The sequence below is a fragment of the Aedes aegypti genome, chromosome 3, assembly GCF_002204515.2.
Source record: "Aedes aegypti strain LVP_AGWG chromosome 3, AaegL5.0 Primary Assembly, whole genome shotgun sequence".
In the NCBI taxonomy this organism is placed as follows: Eukaryota; Metazoa; Arthropoda; class Insecta; order Diptera; family Culicidae; genus Aedes; species Aedes aegypti.
Window position 1 is genome coordinate 253,706,961 of NC_035109.1, and position 20,256 is coordinate 253,727,216.

Consider the following 20,256-nt stretch of genomic DNA (forward strand, 5'->3'; position numbering starts at 1 on the left):
TTGCAGCGACAGTAGTGGATTGCCAAATCATTTATTTTTCTACTGACCTTTTTTTTTTTGGAATATCCATCAAAGCGTCAAAGTATGGTTGGATTTCACCATATGTCAATCATCGTTCGGTTGCCACCAAGTGAGATAATCGGATATTAAAAACGAATTAGCTTTTAATTAAAAGTTTAGGTTTTCCGATAATTACGCCGTGGTCACATAATTATGGATCCGTCAGCTTGAAATATAACAGCTGGCCCTATGTGAGCTCTCGAATATCGATTGAAACAAATTTTGTGGTTAAAAGTAATTATACGAAACTTAAAGCGTTACTCAGCAATATTGTAAATACTAAACAAAGTAATGGCGGTTAAGTTTAAGCTCATTAGACATACCGTACGAAAAAAATACTTGGGTCCTACCCAATCATTGCAGAATTCGTTCTCAATTGAACTCGAAGCACGGTTAAAGCAAGTGAAGAAAAACATCGCATGTGTATCGGTCCATGATCGGCAATGTTTCACAAGTTGTAACAAGCAGCGGCAAAGGAGAGTCCCAAAGAGCGATGACAAAACCAATTTTCTAGCTTTTTTCTATTGAAGTAGATGTTTTACTTTACTGACATGATAAAAAAATCGCCGAATATCCTATGGACACCTTCACCTTGCTTCGTAGCCGCGGACTCTAACCACTCGGCAAAGAAAGGTCCCGTTTATCATGCACTGTTATCCCTCAATAAAAACAAAGACGATAAACAGACTCTCATGATGAGTTGCGGATCATGAGTTACAGAGAGTGATAAACAAGAGATAATCTCAATTTTCTCAGAATTCAACCCCTGGTCCTACCTCTGAAAAAGCGCCACAAACAACGATGGAGTTTGCTTTAACTTTCTGGGAAATGCCACTATTAACGATTTATATCCAGACATAGCACAGTTTCTTCGAGCACTTATTTTTAGTTATTGTCTATCATATTATTGAATCGTGATTTATCTGATAGCATAGCATAGCATAGCATAGACTGACTGTACATGTCAATGGTTGCTACTCCGTGATTGATCGGAACTGGTAATAATTGCATTGCGATCCAAATGAATAAGGGATGGGAGTTTCCGCTTACTCTCGGAGTGCAATTTTAGCATATCTAATATTATTGATCAATAACGGCGCCGGCCAAGTCCTTACAGTCAGTTGGGATAGGGAAGGAATGTTAGGGTGTAATGATTGTTGCTTCTAGAGACCGAGAATACCTCTGCATCTCAAAAATCACCACGGGAAGGGTGTTTATTAGTGGAGAAGGAAACGATCTGGGAGTCACCTTTGGTCGGTGATGCGATCCATGGATAAGGAGGAAAAATACGGTTTATACTTAAAGCTAGTTTTTAGTTTTGTCTCAAAAAGTTTTTGGTAGAAGGTTTGAAATAAACGTCAACATCTGTAATGTCGAACCATTCAAAAGAAGTTTTTTTTAATGGCAAAAAGAGAAAAATATATGCGTATACATATTTTAAATTATATGAAACAGGAATAATGCCGACACTTGTAGTGAAGAATAGTATATAGTAATACATAGTTTGCTTGAAAATTACATAAAAGTATTACTGAACATTTATGCCTCAAGAAGAAAAGTCTTTGGTAGAAGTTTCAAAATAAACGTCGACATTCATAATGTCGAGCAATTCAAAAAATATTTTAAGTAATGTAAAAAAGTTTCTGCTTATTAAAATCGTATAAAACAGGCATAATGCCGACACTTGTAGTGACGAACCATACAAAGTTTGATTGAATATTACAAAAAAGTAACGTTTACATGAAAATATATGTTGTCATAAGCATGAAACGAGCTCACCAGTTAGTAATCCATCCTCGACTGAACACAAATATCTTTTCGCACTCACACAGCGCGAACAGCAAAACTTCTCGGCGTCTCGAAAACGAACCGTCTTTCTTGGGCTTTCCAAAACACGCGAACTGAAAACCAAACTCCCGGCGTCCCGAAAACAAAGCGTCTTGTTTGGGCTTTCCAAAACACTGCCCAGCAAAACCCGCGAACTGAAAACCAAACTCCCTGCGTCCCGAAAACGAAGCGTCTTGTTTGGGCTTTCCAAAACACAGCCCAGCAAAACCCACAAACCGAAAACCGAACTCCCGGCGTCCCGAAAACAAAGCGTCTTGTTTGGGCATTCCAAAACACTGACCAGCAAAACCCGCGAACTGAAAACCAAACTCCCTGCGTCTCGAAAACGAAGCGTCTTGTTTGGGCTTTCCGAAACACTGCCCAGCAAAACCCGCGTAACGAAAACCAAACTCCCGGCGCCCCGAAAACGAAGCGTCTTGTTTGGGCTTTCCAAAACACTGCCCAGCAAAACCCACAAACCGAAAACCGAACTCCCGGCGTCCCGAAAACAAAGCGTCTTGTTTGGGCTTTCCAAAACACTGCCCAGCAAAACCCGCGAACTGAAAACCAAACTCCCTGCGTCCCGAAAACGAAGCGTCTTGTTTGGGCTTTCCGAAACACTGCCCAGCAAAACCCGCGTAACGAAAACCAAACTCCCGGGAAAAGAAGCGTCTTGCTTGGGCATTCCAAAACACTGCCCAGCAAAACCCGCGTAACGAAAACCAAACTCCCGGCGTCCCGAAAACGAAGCGTCTTGTTTGGGCTTTCCAAAACCGTTATTGAATCGTGATTTATCTGATTGACATAAACTCTGTATCTTGCTATACACGCAAAGTGTGCCCGAGCAGAAGAAAATAACTACTGAATACCAAATTGAGGTATTCCATACCAGCTAATTTCCAATACTTACAACCTCAATGAGGTATGAATGAGCCCTGCATAAGAGGTAAAATACCTCAAATAATATCTCAAGCATATTCTACGAACACCAAACTGATAACTAGATAAGGTATTGTAATACCTCAATAATACTTGATGGTTTTTCATATAAAAATGAAATTTTCCAATAGTAGTTCAATACCTCCAGCAGTCCTCAATAGCTATCGAATACCAAAATGAAGTATTTTTAATTGTGTTAAACATTTTTTTTTTTTCAAATACCATCATAATACCAAAATGAGGTATTGATAACTGAGCAATACCTAATTATGGTATGATACCAAAATATGGTATGCATAAGTTATTAACGAGTTATTCTTTCCTCCTCGAGTGTGCTTGGTCTAGCAGTTTTGTCATAAATGAAATAAAGCAAACTTGCATTATATAAGCGATAAGCTAAAATTCTTCAGATTGGTTGGACCGAATCAATCTCGTTACACGTAAAAGTTGATGAGTGGTCAAATGTCTTTATAAGAATCCAAAATGTTTATTGGCAAAAAAATAATTTTCGTTGATAAGAACCATCATTCTGTTCAAAACATGATTGTATTTGTATATCGTGTTGCAGGTACACGATACTCTATGCTCAGGAAAGTTCTAGAAAAAAAAAGTTTAGTTTCGTAGTCGTTAGTACCTCTTCCGCTGGCTTCCGACAAAATGTGGTAATCTCCTTTTTTGTCATTTGGAAAAAAGCTCCCAAGTAACAATTCAACAGAATTTGGCTTTCGTGTGAACTTATCAGTGGTCTAGCTGGGGGTTTCGGGGCCCGGTGCAGACTCATATTTGGAGGCCCTTTAAAACAGGGTTGTGTACCGCTAAGCTAACATGCAATTGATGCGTGACTGGTCATGCAATCGAAATCATATTATCTTTACTATTTACATGAGGATATTTGATTGAAAATAACGAAACTTGTGTTAATCTGTTTTTTGAAATCGTTTTTAACTTTTTATTTAGAAATCAAGATTGCAATTGATGAAGACTAATATGCCGCAACTGCCACTTCTGGGTTGGTATTAGCCAAGTGTCTTAAAAAAGAGACCTCCCCAGTGAACCAAGTATCGTATGAAAACGTGCATCCAAAATTACATATTCGTACGACAAAAATCAGAATCGTACATGATACCAAATTGAGCGTTATCAATATCAACACAACTTGTATATTAATCCCAACTACGATTAATAAACTTCATAAACGGCAATCTGCATTGACAACAAAGTAAAACCTTACAGATCATATATCAATCCGGAAAGCATCATATGAAATCGCAATAACTTAGCTAAAAATGCCACTCAAACTTGGTAGGTATCTGCAGTAGAAGCATTAACCTAAGAATGCTAAGGTCGCTGCTGTTCGTGTTACCAACATCTAGTTTGCCACGAACTGACAGCTTGAGTACCGGTCAAAGTGTCAGATTACTTCTAAAAACCAAAACAACGACATGGTATTGAACAAACAATGAAAACCCCTAATTTAAGGTAATAATAGTTAAAATCAGTTTGTGACAACAACGCCATTAGCGTTCTACTACTAATATTTCTATTGTATCTGCTGACGATGGGCCTCGAAGAACAACAAAGCAAGAGTCGCTGTACATGAAACATGCTTTGATATTGGCAAACAATCACGTAATTGTTATATTACCCTTGGTGGTATAGTGGTAAGATGCACGATTCCTAATCTAAAGGTTCAGCGTTCGAGGCTTGCAGGAAACTTTTTTCTATTTTCATCCATATTTTGTGGCATCGTATTTCTGATCGCAGAAAATCTGAAAAAGTTGTGCCAAGTACGCATATAACGTCCACTTCGGTAGGTATTTTAAGCCTTTTCAAGCATTATATCGAGGAAAATATTTTTTTCTGAATTTCGTTCAACATGTACTGTTTGATGAGAAAATGCGACTTACATTGATATTATTGAACAAGCAGGCATTTTCAGTTTACCTTACTTTTTTTTAAATATTTTTCGTATGTAATTTTTTTATATTTTTCTTTTTGTTTTATTTTTTATTTTCACCTTTTTATTGAAGTAATCCTTAATGAAGTTTATTCACGAAAAAACTTAGGAGGAATCCTTGATCACTCGGAGAAACTGTATTAGAAATTCATATATGAGGTCTTTCAGAAATCTTTAAAAATGTTAATGTTGAACAATCCATGAACATTTCTAGCAAGCAGTTATGGAACTTCAAGAATTTTGTTATGAGAAACTCGTGGTAGAACTCCTAAAGCAAATCTTTTTGTAATTTCTGGACAGAATTTTGGAATGAATGTTCCAAGAATTCTTTGATTTTTTTTTTCAGAGTTCCAGAAGAAATCACTAGAAAACTATCAAAAACAAGAACTATCTTCGAGTAATTTTTCATGCAAAAGTTTCTGAACGAATACGTTGAAGAATTATTTGTGGTATTTTAGGAAAATTTTCTGGGGGATCTCAGGAGTAGGATGTTTTTGGAATCCCTGAATACATTTTTGTTATAAAAAACATCCATGGAAAAATTTCTAGACTTATCGTCTTCAAGAATTACTTGAAGAACCCAATGAAAAACAATCATTGGAATCTTTCTTTAGAAACTCGTGATGGAATCAATGAAAGATTTCATTTCACATATAATCCTTGAAGAACCTAAAGTAGTATATAGAATGGTTTCTGCATAAATATTTGTAGAAAGTTCTGCAGAAAACCATACAACCATTCCATGAAAAACCGATCTAGTGGGTCACCGAATTCCGTGAAAATTTGCTATTTTATTCCTTATCCGAAATAAGGATACACGTGTTTTTGGATTTTCTGATTAGGGTGACCATTTCCAAAATAGGGTGACCAGGAAAAATCGCGATTTAGCTTAGTTTTTATTTTAAAGAATTATAACTTTCGAACCGTTCGACCGATTTGCAATCTTTTTGGCCAAAATGAGAGCTAAAGATTTTGACTTTTCAGAAAAAATAGAAAATTTAACAAAAAATGTTTTTTTACATGGAAAAATATCAATAATTTCCGTTTTTTCGTGTTTTGAGGGCCTTGGGACCAAAGGGGCTATTGCTGTTCTTATTTTTTTCTTGAAAGTTCAGTTAATTTTACGATTACTTTCAAATTTTCAGCGATGTATGTTTTTAGTTTTCGAGATATATTTTTTTGAAAATAAAAATTCAGTCATTTTTCATTGGCCACGGTGTCTCTGGTAGAAAACATTAATATAAAAAAATCAGTATCGCTAAAACACCCACCAAATGAAAGCTTAGGCTTTCCCCTTTCATTTGAGACCGGTTTGGAAATGTTCTATCGGGGGGTCCTGAACATTTTTTTTTTATTTCAATAAGAGGTAGGTACCATAGGTAATCTTCATTCACCAATAGTATACTACTACGAATCGTTTGTGCCATATGATGACAACTCAATCGAATCGTAGAAGGCCATGACAAATATATCCATGATACAAATTTGTTTTTGTTTTGGCAGTGTTGCTTGAGTTGTCGCGTTCTTAGGTGATATATCGAAGAATTAGTGCTTGTGTCGCGTGATAAGTTATACTTTTATTGCTTGTGTCACCATTTTGGTTTGCTGATTAGAGGTATGTCTGTCAATAATTGAAATAAATATATTACAATTTTGCACATATTTATAAATATATATTTACACTAAACTCTGTCAGGAGACCTGAAACATGAAACCGAAAAGCCACGAAGATAATCGTTCGAAGGTTTGCGTACTGTGTTTGAAGAAGCAGTGTCTGCAACCGTTATCAACAAAAGTGGTTGACATTATTGAAAAGCACATTCTTCACGACATCAGGATTAAAGCTTGGTATTATCCTACAAAAATATGTCGAGCTTGCACGTTTGAGGTTTATTCGTGCAGTAACCAAAATAAACCTTTGAATATAGCACTGTACACATATAAATACAATATAAAACTTTCCACACGAAGCAATAGTATTTGTTTGTGTGAAATATGTAATGCTGCGAGAATAACAATCTCACCGAAACAAAAGGGAAAACGTGGTAGACTCAGTACTACCGATAATGCAAACAGGAAGTGCCCATTGAACTTGTGTTCGATCTGCTACTCAGAGAAGCACAAAGGCATGCGTCATATTTGCACGAGTGCTACAACGCAACGCAACTTGGTCAGCATCATCCAGACTGCTCGCGCTGGTGAATCCGCGGTTGCCCAATATATGAGACAAAAACCGACAGATGAAGAGGGCCAAGTCCAGCTGTCCAATCTACACGGTTTACCATTCAATTGGAAATCGACTCCAAATTCTGTGCAACCAAACAAACCTCATTTGTCCGCTGATGACTTGTTTTTGATTAAAAAAACGTGTGACTTGAGCACCAGACGAACGTTGCAGCTGAGCAGCTGTCTACGGGGTTTGGATGTTGAAATCGCCCCAAACATCGCTTTAAAAATCAGCAGACTCAACCAATCAGTTCAGGGATTTTTTGAGGTAGCACATCTACACTTTCATGTAAACGATAATGCTGAAACGGTATTAAAACCAATAATATACTGTAATAACGCTCAGGGGTTGGTTGATTATGTGACGTCCAAAAGGGGGGTTGACCTGGGCAGTTCGTTCTGCAAGATTGGTGTCGATGGAGGAGGAGGGTCCTTTAAGGTGACCCTGTCGATTATCGAGCATAATTCCGACGTCACCAGGACTTAAGGCCGATGTAAGGATACTGGCGTAAAAATGCTGTTGCTGCTTGCTGTTGCTCCTGGCGTTCCGGAAAAATATAGCAATATTGAGAAAATCTGGACGACACTGTTACATTTGAACAATTTCAAGTGCTTCATTGCTGGAGATTTGAAGATTGTCAATCTGCTTTGCGGAATAATGGGACATAGTTCAACATTTCCTTGCCCATACTGTACCGCGCAAAAAAACGATCTATCCAATGAAGCTGGTCATCCACGAACACTTGCACACATCCGCGAGATGTCCGCAAAATGGAAAAGTCTCGGCTCGGACCATAAACTGGCGAAGCAGTTCTTCAATTGTATTGACGAGCCACTGCTGAATGGATCATCCGACGTACAAATAGTTAATCTTTGCCCACCACCGTCCTTGCACATAACGCTAGGAGTTGTAAATGCTATGTACAAAAAAGTGGAATCCATTGATCTAAATACTGCCGAGGAATGGGTAAGGATCAGCAGCTTGATCGTGTGATTAATAAAAATGACCTTAAAATTAATTCGTTTATCACAGGTGAGGATAAGCAGTTGTCAACGCCACAGTAAATATGGATTCACCGGCCGAAACTGTCAGAAGCTATTGAAAAATCGGCATGTTTTGGAAGCGAATGGGGATCTCAGCTTGCTAGCAACTGTAAGTTATCGTACATTTTCCTGAATTATCTCTTCTCATTGAAAAATTGTATTTCAGGCGCTTGATCAATTTGATCAGGTACATAAAAGTTGTTTTCAAAAGAGTTTGGCTGATGATTATACAGAAAAGATTGAGAACTTTTCGAAAACGTGGATTGAAGCAGGCTTACCCAATAGCTCGAAGTTCCATATATTGCGCTATCATATCCCGGAGTTTTGTCAAATCACAGGAAGTGGTTTGAGCAAATACGGTGAACAAGCCAGCGAAACCGTGCATTTCGATTTTCAAGTTGCTTGGAATCGTGTTAAGGTTTCGGAGAACTCCGAATCATATGATCGACAGCTTCTTCGAGCTGTAGTAATGTATAATAGTGAGCATTTGTAAACCGTATTGACCGTATTTACCTGGATAAAAATTTGGATTAAATAATTGGATTTAAAAAAATGGTTTAATGCTAAGTCCTTTTTATTTGTTGGTCAACTATTCGCAGCAAAATTTCTCATGGCTACCTAGATAAACATGAACGAAAATGACTGTGTAGACCAATTTCTAGAAATCAGTAATGAAACAAACGGCATCGTACTGTTTTGAAAAAAATGTTCAGGACCCCCCGATAGAACATTTTCAAACAGGTCTCAAATAAAAGGGGAAAGCCTAAGCTTTCATTTGGTAGATGTTTGAGCGATACTGATTTTTTTATATTAATGTTGTTCTACCAGAGACACCGTGGGCACACACTGTAGGTCTCAGCGCATTAATTTTTTTATTGAATAATTATAGCTTTTGAACAGCTCAACCAATTCCCAAAATTTTTATATGGGATGAAAGCTTAAGATTTCAACTTTTCAGAATAAAAATAAAAAAATATATAAAACTTTGAAAAAATATTTTTTTACATTAAAATAAATGATTTTTTTTTAAATAACATGTGAGAATTTTTTTTCAGATTTTTTTATTTTGTCTGAAAAGTTGAAATCTTAAGCTTTTCTTCCATAAAAAATATAGGAAATCGGTTGAGCTGTTCAAAAGTTCTAATTATTTTTTTAAATGAAAAATTTAATGCGCTGAGACTTACAGTGTGTGCCGATGAAAAATGACCGATTTTTTATTTTCAAAAAAATATATCTCAAAAACTTAAAAACATATATCGCTGAAAATTTGACATTAAAGGGTTAAAACTGAATTTCTACTGCTATGAAAAAATTCCACCATGATTTCGGAGCCCTTAAGAACTCGGAGCCCGGTGCAGACCGCACCCCCTAGCTACGCTACTGGGATTTATTAATGTTTTCCGACAATTACGTGAATGCAAAAAAGATTACAGACGACATTTAACATTGCCAAAACATGATATTTTGTAATTCGGCTATTGGCTGTTTTCAAAACCTATTAAAGCCAAAACATAAAGTTAAAATTGTGTGGCTACAAAATCAGTTTTCTTACAGCATACAATAATATTATTTAAACTACTTGCCGTGACTGAACGACTATTATTTGTTACGGCAATGGTAAAAGACTCACCTTGTTGTCATAAAAGCTTATTTCAAACTACATGACTTCCACTTGGCTTCTGATAACTTACCTTGTTTATACCTCTCAAATCAAAGATGCGAAAACACTATTAACATTGCGAATTTATGTCTCGCCACACCAATATTACATCACTAATATAGCGTTATTAGAAAAAAACACTTATTCTTAAAAGGAAAATGCAAAACTAATATCCCTTTTTCATTGTTTTGGTGTATATTCTCCAAAACAGCACGCCCCAACTGTTAAACTTTGTTGAATGCTGCTTAGTCACCATAAAAATCGAAAAAAAAAACTGTATCATCTTCAATCAGCATTTGCTGAAGCAATTTTACATCCACAAATGCCGAACCATAACATTGTGTCTCTATTTTTGTATTTATAATGACAAAACAGCATTTGTCAATGACAATCTATCAATTATGGTTGGGCGTTTTTGATTCAGTTTCCATAGACATATTGTCAGAAAACCTGCACAATAGTGGACTACCTGGAATAATGAATATTTTTTGTACAATTTGTTGTCAGAAAAGCACATGAGCCTCACTCTCGGCCAACTGACAACTTCCAGAGTTAGCTCCTACATGGGCCTTCCCCAAAGCTCATGTCTAAGTCCCTTGCTATATAATTTTTATGTTAAACTAGTGGTCCCGGAAAACTTCGTCTTGCCATCAAGTAGGCTGTTGTAAACCGTCATGTCCATCCCCCATACAACATTACAGATTAGTTTTCTCCCGTTTTCCCGACTACTCCGAAGACATTCTTAAGTTTTTCCTTCACACGAACACGTCGGAACCCTTCACAAATTCATCTGTGAAAGATTCATGAAAATCCGTTGGCTCGTTATTGAGCCATTTCGTGACATACAAACACCATTCCATTTTTATTTATATAGATATATTGACAACTGTTTGGAAGAACCATGCACGCTGCGAGAACTTGTAGATGATGCTGTGGTTTCTATAAAGGGTTAAAAATTCCCTGGATAGTCTAACCACTTGGGATAGGAATTTAAGGATCGAGTTTGCACCGCAAAAAACTGATTTGGTCGTATTTTCTAGGTAGCGGAATCCAGACCAACCAAAGCTTAATTTTTTGGGAACAGACGTCGACCAGTCTTTGACTTCAAAATATCTTGGGGTCTGGTTTGATTCAAAATGCACTTGGCGAACCTATTTCAGGTATTTAACGGAAAAATGCCAACAAAGGATCAATTTTTTACGAACAATTACCTGAACATAGTGGGGTGCTCACCCGGAAGACCACACAAAACTTTATAAAACAATCATTCTCTCTGTTCTTTGGGGATGATCTCAAACTTTCCCGCAGACCACTTCTTCATCTTCTCGGATAGTATCAGTTCTACAGAGGCTCTTCGATCGATGAAACCAAAATTAAAAGAGCAGATGTGTGCACTGTTCGAAAGATCATACAATTTCGAGACGAACCAGCCACCGGTGAAAGGTGGACGAAAATCGAGATTTCATTCGCGTGATTTCAAGACTTATGTCCAACCATTACCCGCTAGACACACATTTGCACAGGATTAACCTCGCGCTGAGCAATATTTGTAATAGGTGTGATTCCGATTGATGTCATGATGAGTTCATGGAAATGAGTTCGCTCATAAGGTGCTATGGTATGATGATTAAACAGACTAAATATAATTTGAAGCACAATTACTGCCCAAACAAACCATGAAATGTTGAATATGTTTTATTCTTCACCTTTACCTTTACCTTTATTCTTTAGCAAATGCTAAATAACTAGAAATATACCACTTTCAGAGAAGGCACACGCAATTTTACTTCTTTTTCATCACATTGCACAGTAAATCACACTCGGCACTCAAGATTTGAGCACTATATCCAAATAAATCGCTTCAAATAACAAGCATTACGAAACAATTTATCATAGACGTGTTTTCAGTCTTATTTTGTTTTGTGTGAACCTGAGTTAGAGGCTGCTCCGATTTGTTGCGCAAAAATATTTCTAATTAGCATTGATTGCTCATTTCGATAAAATTTTCAGTATTATCAACATTTTCATTCTAGAAAGGAGCTTTTTTCATTTTTGCCACGTTCATCGACAGTTTTGGAAGAAAGTTTTAAATTAATAGAATCAACAACAAAAATCAAAGGCACGGATCCTAACTAGGACAAAAAACAGAATCAATATATATATATAAAATATATAGTATAGTAGGGTGCAGAGCTACCTGGGCACTTGCATGATTCACTTTGGCTTGGGCGGTTTTTCTCGGCCAAATTGTCTGATACTTTTGAAAAGACAATTTACACCGTCTTCAGCTCAAGGCTGCACATACTGAACAATCACAAACATTAGGCAACGGACACACGGAACACCCAGTAGCCCAGTGATGAATTTTTCGTTTGACGAAAAGTTTCCACCGACTGGAGCGGGAATCGAACCCACACCTCGTGGCACAATACGCCTAATCGACTGACGCCGCTAACCGCACGGCCACGAAGCCAAACTTTGCAAAAAGAAGCACTACAATAGCACGCATATTGTGGCCAAATATGAGATCGGTAGCTTTAAAAAAAAACTCCACTGCCGAAGTGAACCAAAAGTGCCAAGAATAGGATCTGGCTCCCTAGTCAAAAATACAGTAGACTGCAGAGATGGTAAATGCTGTTTTATTTTATTTTATTATTATTTTATTATTATTTATTACCATATTTTTCGTTGGTTTCAAAACTTCCGCCAACAGAAAGAATTTGTTGATTATATTGTTATATATAAATACCCTGAAAAGGCTCAAAAATAAGTTAGACACCTCATATAATGTAGAAATGTAATAGAATTCCATTTCCCTATTGTCCATTTACAGGAATCGGTCCTCCCAAGAAAACCTTCGTTGGAACTCCGCCGCCCAACTCGTGTCCCATCTGTGGAATCCAGTTGGCACCAAGTGACCTGGAGACCCACTTCTCTGCGGAATTGACACGACTAACCAAAATGAGCTCGGCAGCGGAACGGCTTGAATTGCGACGAACTCTCAGCGTAGACATGCATGCGATGCAAAACACCCTCCAAGGTCGCACCAGCCGATGGGAAGTACGTACCCAAGCGTTATTGCACCCTAATTTCCTAGTCGACTGGAATTGTAACACAATTTCCTAAATTTGATTATCTCTCCCGCGTAGACGTTTAAAAATATTCGCAACAAGCGTCAGGATCGCCTCCGGGGTAAGTTACGGAAGCGAAAATTCGACGGTGAAGATGGATTTGGGCTGCAGCTTGGTAACCTCAATTGCCAGTCCTGTCCGGTGTGTCACGGGCGGCTCCAACGGACGCAGGAGGAAATTGCCCAGCACATCGAAGATTGTGTGAGGAAGGTCAGTGTCACAAGCTTTCATATATACAGATAGAGAATTATTCGATTTACAGAAGTGTAGCATAGCACTTGCAATGCAACAAGTTTGAATAGTTAATACATAGATTTTTCGTTTCGATTTCGATCGATCAATTACCAAACAACTCAAACATGAAATTCTATTGCAATAAACCGTGAAATCTATCTCATCTACAGCAACAGCAGCAACATCAACAACAACATCATCAACAGCAGCAAAGCGGCCAATCTTCGGCTCAGGACGAAGATGAAACTGTCGACGTGGAAAGCTATGGAGACGAAACATCCAATGGAGCCATTAACATGACTTCCAATGTGATCCATCACACAAACAATAGTTTACATAATAATAACAATAACAACAACAACACCCCAATGAAACCGGACCCTCCGATGACCAAACTTCCGCCCATGGAAGAAAGTGCCATCACATCACTTAGCTCAATCGTTCCCCATTGGGATAGGAAAAATCGGCTGAATCTACCCCTTAACTGTAAGTAACTATACCATAACCGACCGTCCCTGAAAACTTTATTGAAGTGAAGCATGAATTCCCCTTGTTTCCGTCGATCGCCTCTTTAGGTACGGCCACGTCCGACAACTCGATCACCCGAGTAACTCCGACCAGTAGCGACCAGCGGATCGACGTTGACTACGAGCAAGATCACGACCACAGCCAGGATATGGTTACCGATCACGACGAAGAGGTCATCGTAGACAATACGGACGACGAAGAGTGCATCAAACGACCCCGACAAACTGGACTGGGCAGTCATGTCTGCAACGGTAATCCCGGATTGGGTGTGGCACGTGACGACAAAAATAGGTACGATATCATCTAGTCCAGTAAACCTCATGAACTCATATTGAACCTTCCTCAACAGCACGGAAGAGGCAACTTCGTCGGTGGAAATCGATTCCGCCACGGATTCGATGACGATACGAACGGCTGGCACGACACCCAACTCCGATTCATACGTGAGCACTTCGGAGCCCGCGGAACCATCATCCAAAGCCCAGGTGCTCGAGGAGCTTAAGGCCCGGATACGAGAACTGGAAGGTTCTCCGCACTACAAATGTTTCATATGTAAGGTTAGCTCGAAGATTTCGCTTGGAAGGGCTTTAAATAATGTACTAACTTTTTTTTCTGCTATTTGTTCACAGGAAAAGTGTAAAGCTTTGATTATTTCGAAAATATGCGGCCATTACCTTTGCGAGGAGTGCTGGATCACCGAAACGGTAAGTCGGATTCGATTATTTTATTGCTGTTTGTTCCACTTGCGATTGCCACTTATGTGACCATTTGTCAAAAAAATTCTCATCATTTGTCGTGTTTTCAATAACGATATGGTTCCCATTTTCTCACTAGCTCCGAAACTTTTGGTACGCCCTGTGATTATTTACACTCCTGTGCATAAAATTGGGATCAATAAAAAAACATTTTTTTTTCCATAATAATGATGAAATATATTGTTATTGATATATTTTTAGGGTAAAGATATTCAATATCGGTAGATAGAGATATGTTTGCCAAATTAAGTGTAATTGTGGTAACATTGTACTAAAAGATTATGTAGCCGGCGGGACTTGAACCCACAATTTCCATTCTGTACACGGACGCATTACCAATTATACTACAGCTACGCTACTGTAAACTGAAGTATTTGTATTAAAAGTAAAAATAGCTGACTGCTAAACCCCTTTGATACGGATGTATCATAGCCGTCGTTGGTAAATTATTACAAGATTTTTTTAAGGTACTGTACATCGTGAAACTATTCAAATGTGTAAGTTATTGTGGCATTTGAACGAAAAAAGTATTTAGTTTAACATATGAAATCCAGTTTGGTTGAAATGTATTCGTATTGGGGCATTTGTGCCACCTACTTGGTAAACAAAATTTGTTGGAGTGAAATTTATAAAAAATGTAAACCTCATCAACAAAATCATAATAATAAACCAAAATGAGGCACCAGTAGTAGTTTCTGAAGTATAGTAGGGGTATAACTGACATCTTTGATTTTTTCTCAAAATATTCAATAATAACATGTTTTTCGGCATATTAAGTACCGTTTTACATATCTACATTAATATTTTACCGTTATTTAGTACTGATCTAGTTTAATATTAAACATATTCGCCGTAATATTACGGGTAATACATAAATTGTATTGAATGGATACAAAAATAACCATTTAAGTTATTCGAATTGAGTAATAGGGAATTACGCATGTTTTCAACCTTGTTATAAAGCATCCCCTTATTACGGTAAATTTAACCTTCGGGCTGTCGGGATCTTGATTTTTTAGACAGGCACCTTTGGCAAAGTTGTCCAGAAGCTCAGTAACTATCATTATTTTAATAAATCTCTAACTTTTAGGATTAAACAAAGAAAGAATTTGAGCTACTGAACAACTCTGCCGAAGATACCATCTATCTAAGTGATCAGGCTCCTGAGATATTTGCGAAACAAAAGTTTTATTCTCACGCCATGTGGCAACATTTTGAATCAGCTAGCTCAAACAATGATAGTCCTTGAGTTACCGAACAACTTTGTCGAAGACGCCATCTTTCTAAGTGGTCAGGATCATGAGATCTGGGAAACAAAAGCTTAATGCTCACTAGCGCCACCTAGTGGCAAAATCCCGAATTTCTTGGCTATAATAATGATAGCCCATAAGCTACTGATCAATTTTGCCGAAGACGTCATCTATCTAAGTGGTCAGACTCCTGAGATATTCGCAAAACCAAGGGTGTTGTACAAAGTACAACGCGCGACTACTCGCGTTACAAAAATTCGCGCGACGACCGAAAGGTTAAAGTTATTATTTAAATTATCGATTAGCGTCTGCTTTGATAGTAGTATTGATAGGAAATAAAAAAAAATTACAAGTAGAATTACATGCGATGTTCATTCGGTAGCCGTCTTGCCCCATATGGATGGCACACTTGCCCCATAGTGTCGAAAAATAGGTTATTTTGGATGATATTTGAGAAGCTCCAAAACTAATATTTTTGAAATTATTTTCTTTTTAAATGGCACAGTGGTTATGAAAAGATGTGAAACTAACCTCATGAGGCTAAATTGGTGCATTTTATAAGCCTTAGGCAAAGTTAGAGAACAATTTGCTTAAGGTGGCACATTTGCCCCAAATTACGCTATTTTCTGAGTTTGACATTATATGATATGATATGAACGGAGATTGCAGTAGGCAGCGCGCGCGAACGGTTGTGATGAAAATTGATCTGTCACATTTTTATTGTCTCCGCAAATTATTAGATTCGACTGGTGAAATGGCTGGTGCAGTTCTTGGAAAAAGTGTCTACAGTTGAAATAAGTCGGTTTATTCTGCACGCGTTCTGTTGGACAATGCTTCGCTAAAGCCCAAGTAGAAAATTCTTTTTTTTCGTCGTCGCACGTCGAATCACAAAATTTAATGTGTCGCATGACAATGTTTACCGATTTTTAATAATTGACGCCGGAACCGATTCCTCGGGAACCCAGATACTGGATCCAAAGCGGGCATATGGGTTATGCACTGTTCAACTCAGCCATATAATGCAATCATTTGAAAAAAAAAAAAGATGTTTGATATGTCACATTATAGTATTTGCTTGTTTAAAAACAATGGCCGAAAATTGTGATCCGTGCCATACGGACTTCTAGACATCCGTCCCCATCGTTATATCGCTAATAATTGTTAAAACTCAGATGATTTGGCATTACAAATCCACTGTTTTGAAATTGGCCATTTTGAAACACCCATTTCGATTCCGGAAAAAATTTCGGAACCAGGTGGCCAACTCTAAAATTCTGATCAAGCCCTCAAGCAAGAAGGACATCCACTTCTTGTATCTTGTGTAATTTGGTTTATAAATATAAAAAAAGGAAAAAGTTACAGCCCAAAACGTGTTTTATTTCAACTCTCGTTTGGAAGGACAGTGCGTCGAGAAAATACGAGAAATTGTGAGTTTTTTCCTCTCGTGTTGCGCGTTGTTCTGCCAGAAAGTGCGTCGTGAAATTCCCGAGCAACCGTGAGTTTTTCCTCTCATGTTGCGCGTCGTTGTTCCGGGAAGTGCGTTGAGAAAACACGAGCATTCGTTAGTTTTGTTTCCGCTCGCGTTGCGCGTCGTTTTTTCGAGCAGTGCGTCGATAAAACATGAGCAATCGTGAGTTTTTTTTCCCTCTCGAGTTGTGCGTGGTCGGACTGTGCGTCGAGAAAGCCCGAGCAATCATGAGTTTTTTCCTCTCGGGTTGCGCGTCGTTTTGCCGGGCAGTACGTCAGTGCGTTTTGCCGGCCATTTCTTCTAGAAAGCCAGAGCAATAGTTAGTTTTTTCCTCTCGGGTTGCACGTTGTTTTGCAAGGCAGTGCGTCAAGAAAGCTCGAGCAATCGGGAGATTTTTTCCTGTCGCGTTGTCGCGTTGTGCGTCGTTTTGTCGGGCTGTGCGTTGAGAAAGCCCGAGCAATCGTGATTTGTTTTCCTCTCAGGTTGCGCGTAATTTTGCAATCGTGAGTTTTTTTTTTTCTTTGGGTTGCGCGTTATTTTGCCAGGCAGTGCATCGAGAAAGCCCAAGCAATCATGAGTTTTTATTTTCTCTCGGGTTGCGCGTCGTTTTGCCGGACAGTACGTCAAGAAATCACGAGCAATCGTTAGTTTTTATTTCTCTTGGATTGCTCGTTGTTTTGCCGGGCAGTGCTTCGAGGAAGCCCAAGCAAGCGTGAGTTGTTTTCCTCTCAGTTGCGTGCCATTTTGACGGACAGTGCGTCGAAAAAGCCCGAGTAATTGTGAGTATTTTTACTTTCGCGTTGCTCGTCATTTTGCCGTGCAGTACGTCCAGAAAATCCGAGCAATCGTGTATATTTTTCCTCTCGTGTTGCCGGGCAGTGCGTCGAGAAAGGCAGAGCAATAGTTAGTTTTTTCCTCTCGGGTTGCGCGTCGTTTTGCCGGGCAGTACGTCAAGAAAGCTCAAGCAACGGTAGAACTGTGTTTTTCCTGTCGCGTTGTGCGTCGTTTTGCCGGGCTGTGCGTCAATAAATCCCGAGCAATCGTGAGTTTTTTACCTCTCGCATTGCGTGTCGTTTTGCCAGGCAGTGCGTCGAGAAATCCCGAGCAATCGTGAGTATTTTCTCTCAAGAGTTGCGCGTCGTTTTTTCCGAGAAGTTCGTCGAGAAAGCCCGAGCAATCGTGAGTTTTTTTTTTCTCCTCGGGTTTCGCGTCGTTTTCCCGACAAGTGTCGGCATTAACTCTTATACCTGTTTAATATATTTTTAATATATCCACAGACAAAAAATACATTCTCGCATCCGTGAACAGCTATCATGAACACTCGAACAAGCAAAAATATACCTAGTTCACGGATCATGTTTAGATGAATGTGAATGAACGTCACGGTAGTTCACAGTGTATTTTTGACAGTTCACGTTTTCAGAATTTTTTTTTAACGTGCACATACCTTCCTTTTTCGTCATTATTAAAATTAATTTTTGAATAGTTTGATATTATGAATGTCGACGTACTTTTTTAATACCAATATCTACCATTATATTTACACAGCAAGATAAGAATTCAAAATTATATTTAAGTAAGAATCGTATTTTTCCTCCTTATTCATGGATAGCATCACTAATTAAAGGTGACTCCCAGGTCTTCTCCTCCCTCACTAAACCCTTCCTGTGGTAGTTGTGTAAATGCAGAGGTATTCTCGGTCCCTATAAGCAACAATCACTACACACTAACATTCTTTCCCCATCCCAACTGACTGTAAGGACTTGGCCGCCGCCTTTATTGTTAATAATATTGGAGCTGCTAAAAGGTCACGTCGAGAGTAAGCGGACAGTACTATCCCTTGCTTGTTCATTTGGATCGAGGTGCAGTTTTTACCAATTCCGATCAATCACGGAGTAGCAACCATGTACATGCACAAAAATACGTGTATTGTACATATATTTTTGATTAACAAAATGTCGACCACTGCAAAAAATATAGAAAATATCCACAAAATTCAACAGATATTTATTATAACATTACAAAAAAAAATCATAAAAATTTAACTAATAATAATGTGTTTCCTCTATCTTCCAACAGGACTCCTCCAAAACATGCCCACGTTGCAAAATCATCACCGCCAATTCAGATTTTAGGAAAATTTATGCATAAAGCAAATAGAATTTTTTATTTATTTTAGAATTGTTCTCCTTAATATTTATTTATTTCAGTTCAAGATGTTCTACTTTTACATCAAAAATGTGTACAGTAAAATAAAAACAAAAAAATCTCACACTTCACACTTTTAAGGCAGAACTCACGTAATAAAAATCGAATGAATCACCATGACCGATGGAGTCAATATTCTAATTCTTAGCAAACCCTTCCTTGGAATAAAATTTAAAAAAGTAAAATGTGCAATAAATGTTTGATTCCATAATATGGAGAATATTCCCGAAAACAAGATCAACCGATCTAATCATACTCCACCTTTAGTGTAAAACATTAAATTTTGCCCAGTGATAGAAGCCATCATCAGCCAGAAAAGTTTATGGGATATCAATCACTTTATAAAAGTACACACACAGAAATGAGAGAGCCAAGGGAACCAGGCTTAATTGTTATTTCTATACATATTGGTACTAGATAATCATGAGAAGCGGTTAGTCGAAATACATAGAAATCTATGCTGTTGTGTACATAGCTATAATGAGTATTACATTCTAAGGTAAATTATTGCATCCAAAATAGCGTAATGATATTCAGCCCCCCTTCCAAGAGAAATATTTTTCGCATTGATAATAACTTTCTTGTAGTGTCATAAAAAAAGAAAGAAAAAAAACATTCAACCAAAAAGCGGAAGAGGCAACGAATTCAATTGTTTATGTCAAATTAATAAAGTTAGGGAAGCTAAATTTCTCAACTGATGGTCAATAAAATCTAAAAATCAAAAAGGAAGCATTATTTTTTTTTACCGAAACATTCCCTGGGAATGGTAAGTATATCCAGCCGATGAATGGTCCAATTCACACCTTCGCACCTTTAGCGGCTAAAAGAGCCATTTGTTCAGCAGGTTTTGGGGCCAATAAAACTATTACACTAATATGATCCACCTTCCGGCTCAGCGTGATTTATTACGGGTTGCTACCGAATCGTGTTCACTTTTTGCATTGGTTTGTATAGATATTTCTAAACACT

General features: G+C 38.0%; 1 protein-coding gene across 4 annotated transcripts in view; it reads left to right on the plus strand.

The window, feature by feature from the left end:
- Positions 1–20,012, plus strand: part of LOC5563917 (protein Teyrha-meyrha) — a 112,719-nt gene extending 92,707 nt beyond the window's left edge. For 3 of the 4 annotated variants that reach the window (XM_021851415.1, XM_001648185.2, XM_021851416.1), the window contains 7 exons: positions 12,547–12,773; positions 12,863–13,054; positions 13,249–13,564; positions 13,654–13,897; positions 13,956–14,163; positions 14,236–14,310; positions 19,159–20,012. In XM_021851415.1, the coding sequence (XP_021707107.1) occupies positions 12,547–12,773; positions 12,863–13,054; positions 13,249–13,564; positions 13,654–13,897; positions 13,956–14,163; positions 14,236–14,310; positions 19,159–19,230 (1,334 nt within the window). In that variant the 3' untranslated portion in view covers positions 19,231–20,012. The remainder of the gene's footprint in view (positions 1–12,546; positions 12,774–12,862; positions 13,055–13,248; positions 13,565–13,653; positions 13,898–13,955; positions 14,164–14,235; positions 14,311–19,158) is intronic. The other variant, XR_002501644.1, reaches the window with a different exon arrangement.
- Positions 20,013–20,256: the final 244 nt, after the last annotated feature.